General features: G+C 33.2%; 1 protein-coding gene across 1 annotated transcript; it reads left to right on the top strand.

The window, feature by feature from the left end:
* Positions 1-3,000: 3,000 nt before the first annotated feature.
* LOC126673737 (protein STRUBBELIG-RECEPTOR FAMILY 6-like) lies at positions 3,001-5,387 on the top strand. The gene has a single exon (XM_050367985.1). It carries the CDS (start codon positions 3,042-3,044, stop codon positions 5,178-5,180), a length of 2,139 nt encoding a protein of 712 aa, XP_050223942.1. The 5' UTR covers positions 3,001-3,041; the 3' UTR covers positions 5,181-5,387.
* The last annotated feature ends 1,647 nt before the right edge of the window (positions 5,388-7,034 follow it).

Genomic DNA, 7,034 nt, shown 5'->3' on the forward strand with positions numbered 1-7,034 from the left:
GGTCCACCACCGACAGTAGGATCATATCCTATGACAACCATTTTGTTTATGCTGTTTGAAATATAAAAAGAGACAAATCAAGTATAATTAAATTGGTTGATAAAGATCGTCATAACAATCACAAACCATTGATGATAAAATGTTAAACTCTCCATTTTCGATAGAAATGGAAAGAACAGTTGAATTGCTATTATGATGCAAGAATAGCTCGTTGGATGAATATTTGCAGGTTATATGAATTTTTTAGGTAATTAACTATTTTATATTTAATTAACTAGAGACTGGAATAGTTAATTAACCAATTTCTTTCTAATTAATAAAACTGTGTGGTGGCAGCCTAAGAGACTGCCACCACACAGTCTGCAGGAATTTCTTGCTGCCTAGGCAGCAGAAATTTTTTGTTCATATTTAAATCAACAATTAGAACGTAAAATTAAATTAATAAAAAAATTATTAGAAATGTAAGGATACTTTAATATAATTGAATCCGTGGTCTTTTTTCACTAAAAATTGGGGAGGAACATCGGAATGCAAGATAAATAATTCATACAAATGCCTATTACCAAATACAACCAAATCTGATAATATTTAATATCCTATTTTTTTATAAAATTATATTAATGATTACTTTATCAAAATAAATATGTTTTAAATATTAGAATACATATCGTAAATGAGGTACTTGTTTGAAACATATTCAAAACTGATTTGAAAAAATAGGGACAACTAAACAAAAGTAATAAGGAATTATAATTCATTCAGATTTTCGCGTCATGGCTTATAAACTTATATAACACACTCAACTTCAAAATTGACATATATCAGGATTGACGTCCATTTACACCTATAAGTACGATGTTGTTATATTATTTAAAAAATAAAAAAATTGTCAAAATACAATATTATTTTAATAATTTAATAAAAGATATGTTAAAAGTTAATGTTTATTTTTAAAAAGGCATGATCACTCAAAAGCCCTCCACTTTAAATTTCTTTTTCAATTGCACCCTGACGTTGAAAAACTCTCTCAAAACCCTCCCACCTTTAAATTCCATTCCGATTGTACCCTGACGTAGGAAAATCCTCTCAAAATCCCCCCACTTTTAGAATTTTTTTTTTAATTGTACCCTAAATTGGAAATTTTTATGATTTTGATTTTAAAAAGTTATTAGATATAATTTTAGGAAGAATGATTTTTTACATTATTAATAATAGGCTTAATCACTCAAAAGCCCTTCATCTTTAAACTTTTTTTCAATTTCACCCTGACGTTAGAAAATTCTCTCAAAACCCTCTCACTTTTAAATTCCATTCCAATTGCACCCTGACGTAGGAAAATTCTCTCAAAATCCCCCCACCTTTATTTTTTTTTTCAATTACCATAAATTGAAATTTTTTATGGTTTTGATTTTAAAAAGTTATTGGATATAATTTTTAAAAAAATATTTTTTTATATTATTAATAATAATAGTGTTTCATTAGAATATAGATTAAAAAAGATTAATTTAATTTTTTTCATGTGAAAAGAGGTCAATTTAATACTTTGGGGTACAATTGAAAAAGAATTTAAAGGTGGGGGGGAGGGGGGGGGGGGGTTCTGAGAGAATTTTTCAACGTCAGGGTGTAATTGAAAAAAAGTTTAAAGGTGGGGGGTTTTTGAGTGATTTTAATAATATTAGTGTTTAATTAGAATATAGATTAAAAATGAAAAAATATTTTTAATTTTTTTTCATATGAAAAGAAGTCAATTTAATATATTATGGTACAATTGAAAAAGAATTTAAAGGTGGGGAAGTTTTGAGAGGATTTTCTTACGTCAGGGTGCAATTGAAAAAAAATTAAAAATGTGGGGCTTTTGAGTGATTAAGCCTTTTAAAAATAAAAAATTAAATTCACTTTTATTTTTTAACACAATGAAAAATTAAATATTTATATTTTTTTTATTTAAAGCTAAATAATTATAATTTCAATTCAATCAAAACAATTTATACTAAATAATTAATTAATTACCATGAACACATATAAAATACAAGGGACTATTATAAACTTTGTTTTCTATTTTTCTGGATTATCATTTGTTGGCGGAGACAAATCAACGGCGGAGGAAATAACAAGAAGGGTTTGATTATTTCGCCGGAAATAATAAAGAACAGACCCACGATGACAGTAAGAAGATGAGGAGGACGGCGGTGGGTGAGAGTGAACGGAGAAGAAAAGGACGGCGGTGGGTGAGAGTGAACGGAGAAGAGAAGAAGAAATGTTCATTTAAAATTAGTTTTTTTTAATATGAATTGGATTTAAAGTTAATTAATAAAATTAAAAGGTTAAATAGATCTCTCATTTTTTATTTGAAAATTAATTTGATTTGTGAAGTTTAAAAATATAAGAGATATATTTGAAATTTAAAATTATTTGATGTCTATTTGAAAAATAAACTAAAAATAAGGGACTATTATTAACGTTTACTATTGAAAACTGGAGAGTGTGTTCATTTTCGGGGGTGAGAGTGGGAAAGATAGTATTTAATATATTTTTGTCAAATTCTCGGATGATTTGATCCACTTTTACAAATTTAGTCTTATTTGATATTTCGTGTCAAGTTCAGAATTTTTTTTGATCATTTACTCATTAATAATCAGGTAAATTAAAAGTAAAATTTAAGTAAGAATCACAATCATATATCTATATCTATATCTATATATTATATAATTGAGAGAACCAACGGAGCCCTTTCATTCAATTTTATCAAAAGGAGCATTCTCATTAGTTCTCACTTTTTTAACTACTTAATTAAATTTAATTGTTTTAATTAATAATTGTCATGATTTCTATTTTACCTGGTATAAAACTACTTATTTTTACCATTTATAAAATGTACATTAAGTAAAACTATTTTATTCCATGATTTCAGTTTTACCTGTTACAAATATTCTTTTTTTTATCACTTGCAAAACATACAACTAGTAATCACTTAGGAGTCAAGTTGTCTAATCCGTGCTGTGTGTGGGTGAGGTGAGGCTCCTTGGAGAAGGGTGGTGATAATGGAGATTTGGAGAAAAAATGAGGTGGTTTTGATTACTGTGTTAATCTGCATTCTGGGTTGTATTAATGGTGACACAGATCCAAATGATGCGGCTGCTTTAAGAAACATGTTCAACAGCTTTGGTTCACCAGGTCAGCTAACAAAATGGACAGGAAATGGTGGTGATCCATGTGGAGAGTCCTGGAAAGGTGTTACTTGCACGGGCACACGAGTTACTGAAATTAAACTATCCGGTCTTTCACTTTCTGGATCAATAGGCTATCAGTTTACCAGTTTGCCAGTATTAACAAACTTGGATTTGAGTAATAATAATTTTGCAGGTGGTATACCTTATGGACTTTCTCGAAACTTGACACGGATAAATTTTGCTAATAATCAACTTAATGGGGATATTCCTTACGACTTTTCTTCGATGACTAAGCTTACTTATTTAAATGTTGCTCACAATCAGCTTCAGAATCAATTAAGTGACATGTTCGCGAAGCTGTCTTTCCTCTCCACACTGGATCTTTCCTTCAACCAACTTCCCGGTAACCTACCTTGGAGTTTTAGAAACCTTTCAAGCATCACCACATTGTTTTTGCAAAACAACCGGTTAACAGGCACTGTAGATGTCCTTGCTGATCTTCCTCTTAAAAATCTGAATATTGCAAATAATCAGTTTACTGGCTGGATCCCTCCACAGTTGAAGGATATCCATCCACAGACGGATGGTAATAACTGGAACTCAGGGCCTGCACCCCCTCCTCCACCCGGTACACCTCCTGCTCACAGAAACCCAGGTCGTAAACCTGGAGGTAATAACAGCCCATCTGAGAGTGATGGTAATGGCAGCAAAAAATCAGGAATAAGTGGCGGTGCCATAGCTGGGATAATTATATCCCTGTTAGTTGTTGGGGGAATAATTGCATTTTTTATCATTAAGAAAAGATCCAAAAAGTCATCTTCTGATATAGAAAAGCTTGATCAGCCATTTGCTCCTCTTGCATCAAATGAAGTACAAGAAATGAAAGCCGTACAACCTCCCACCGCAGTCAGCACTAAGACATTTGATTCCTCAGTCTCCTTTAATCTTAGACCCCCGCCTGTTGATCGCCATAAATCATTTGATGATGATGATTTTTCAGCAATTCCTGTTGTTAAGAAAAAGACTGTTACAGTTCCGACAGATGTCACATCATACTCAATAGCAGACCTGCAGATAGCTACAGGCAGCTTCAGTGTTGACCGTCTTCTTGGTGAGGGGTCTTTTGGACGTGTTTATCAAGCTCAATTTGATGATGGGAAGGTCCTTGCTGTGAAGAAAATAGATACATCCACTCTTTCGAGTGACATGTCTAATGATTTTCTGGAGATGGTTTCAAAAATCTCCAAGTTGCATCACCCTAATGTGACGGAACTTATGGGTTATTGTTCAGAGCATGGACAGCACCTGCTGGTCTATGAGTATCATAAAAATGGGTCGTTGCATGATTTCTTGCATCTGTCAGATGAAGACAGCAAGCCTTTGATATGGAATACTCGTGTCAAAATAGCTTTGGGGACTGCTCGTGCGTTGGAGTACATGCATGAAGTATGCTCACCATCTATTATTCATAAAAATATCAAGTCAGGAAACATATTACTGGACGCAGAGCTCAATCCTCACCTTTCAGACTCTGGCCTGGCTAGCTTTCTCCCTAATGCAGAGCAGGCATTGAACAATAATGCAGGATCTGGATATGGTGCACCTGAGGTAGCCATGTCCGGTCAATATACTCTCAAGAGTGATGTTTACGGTTTTGGAGTTGTCATGTTAGAGCTTCTCACTGGGCGTAAACCATTTGACAGCTCGAGACCAAGATCTGAGCAGTCTGTGGTTGGATGGGCTACACCTCAGCTCCATGATATTGATGCTCTGTCTAAAATGGTCGATCCGGCTCTCAAAGGACTCTACCCTGTCAAATCTCTCTCTCGGTTTGCTGACGTTATTGCTCTGTGTGTCCAGCCGGAGCCAGAGTTCCGACCGCCAATGTCAGAAGTGGTTCAGGCATTGGTTCGGTTAGTGCAGCGAGCTAACATGAGCAAGAGAACAGTTGGAAATGAACCAGGAGCATCCCGACAAGCTGAAAATACAGATGCACATGACTACATGTAAAATCAATGCCTATTGTAATATACAGCCCATCAAATGGTCCCTCATTTTCTTTCACATTTATTTTTATGTTTATTGAAGACAGATTTTTGTTTAATCTTTGTTGGGAACAAAATAGAAGTAGGAAGCATGTTAAATATTTGTATGTTGAGCTATTTTTTTATGCTGTTAATCATCTGAAGACATCCCAATTCAGTTTGATTCACTCCATATCGCTCTTATATTTCATCTTGCGGCTAAGGGATTGAAACATCTTATTTGTAAATGTAAACTTGGAATAGAAGTTTCAGAATGTGATTATTTTGTCAAAAAAAAAAAAAAAAAAGTTGTCTAATCCAGTGTTTTAAAAACTGAACCGGTGGTCGAACCAGTGAAGCCACTGGTTTCCGGTTCAATGACCGGTTTAATAAATTTAAAAGAAATTGAAAAAAAATTTGTTTGGCCGGTTTTTTACCGGTCCAATCCGGTTTAATACTCGATTTTTTACCGGTTCATACCGGTCCAATCCAGTCCAACCAAAAAATCCGGTTTTTTGCCTTTTCGGACCGGACCACTGACCGGTTCGCGATTCAACCGGTCCGACCGGCCGGTCCGGTTTTTAAAACACTGGTCTAATCTTTATTTATCTATCTATAACCATCTTATATATGGGAAGGGGGGGGGGAGGGGAGGGGAGGGACGGACAAAATTACGATAATAGGGTTCATTAAGAGTATAATTATTAAGGTAGCAATAATACAAATTTAATTTAAAAAAATAATTTCAATATTAAAGTAAAAACTAATTGCACTAATAGAATTGTATTTGGGTTAGGAATGCCTTTTGTTTTCCGTAAAAAAGAAAGTTTAATTAGATATGTAGATTTTAAAAGTTGATTAAAATATGTAATCAAGTACGACCATTAGCTAAAAATATTCTTTCTCTTAATTATTCTTAAATTACATAATACTTAACTCTTATTTCAATAATATTCATTTAGATAATTATCAAAAGTTTGATCTAATTTGTTACACTATTTAGAAGTGTCATAATTTTGTCTATGAACAAAGGATCATTTTACCCCCTGAACTTGGCACAAAGTATTAAAAACGTTCAAATTAAGAAAACTGGATCACTTTTACCCTGAACTTGTCAAAACCGGTACAAAAACACCCCTTATGCTGACATGGCACTTAATTGGAGAGTGGATTTCTAATTAAACTTAATTTACTCTAATTAATCACACTTATATACTAATTAATCGCAATTAAACTCTAATTAATCTAGGAACCTTTTTGAACTTTTACCCAAAAAAAATCAATTTTTTTTAACTTTCCGGCGAGGAGGACCTTCTCCTCGCCGGAAGTCTGTTCTTGAGAGAACAGACCGGCGGGTCTGTTTTCTCAAGAAGAACAGACGGCGGCGCCGTCTGTTCTTCACGACCCATGGGTCAACTTTTGACCCATGGGTCTGATTTAATTTTAAAAAAAATTGATTTTGTTTTATCAAAAATATAAATTTTAGGGATTAATTTGGTATATATATAAAAGTTAGAGGACTAATTTGTAATTTTAAATTTGAAATTAAAAGGATGAAATTGTCCCTTTTTAAATTTGTCAGGTATTAATTTAAAATGTTTAAAAAAATTAGGATTATTTTAAACTTTTTTCAAACAAAATCCACCTAAAAAACCAAAACCACTATTAAAACCGGAGAGTGAGTTACACTCTCTAAGGTGAGAGTGGGGAGGGGATTTTTGTACTAAATTTGACAAATTCAGGGTAAAAGTGACCTCGTTTTGCTAATTTGGACGTTTTTGATATTTTGTGCCAAGTTCGGGGTTAAATTGTTCTTTTGTCTATATAAAAAGCAATTGAG

The sequence above is a fragment of the Mercurialis annua genome, linkage group LG3, assembly GCF_937616625.2.
Source record: "Mercurialis annua linkage group LG3, ddMerAnnu1.2, whole genome shotgun sequence".
NCBI lineage: Eukaryota > Viridiplantae > Streptophyta > Magnoliopsida > Malpighiales > Euphorbiaceae > Mercurialis > Mercurialis annua.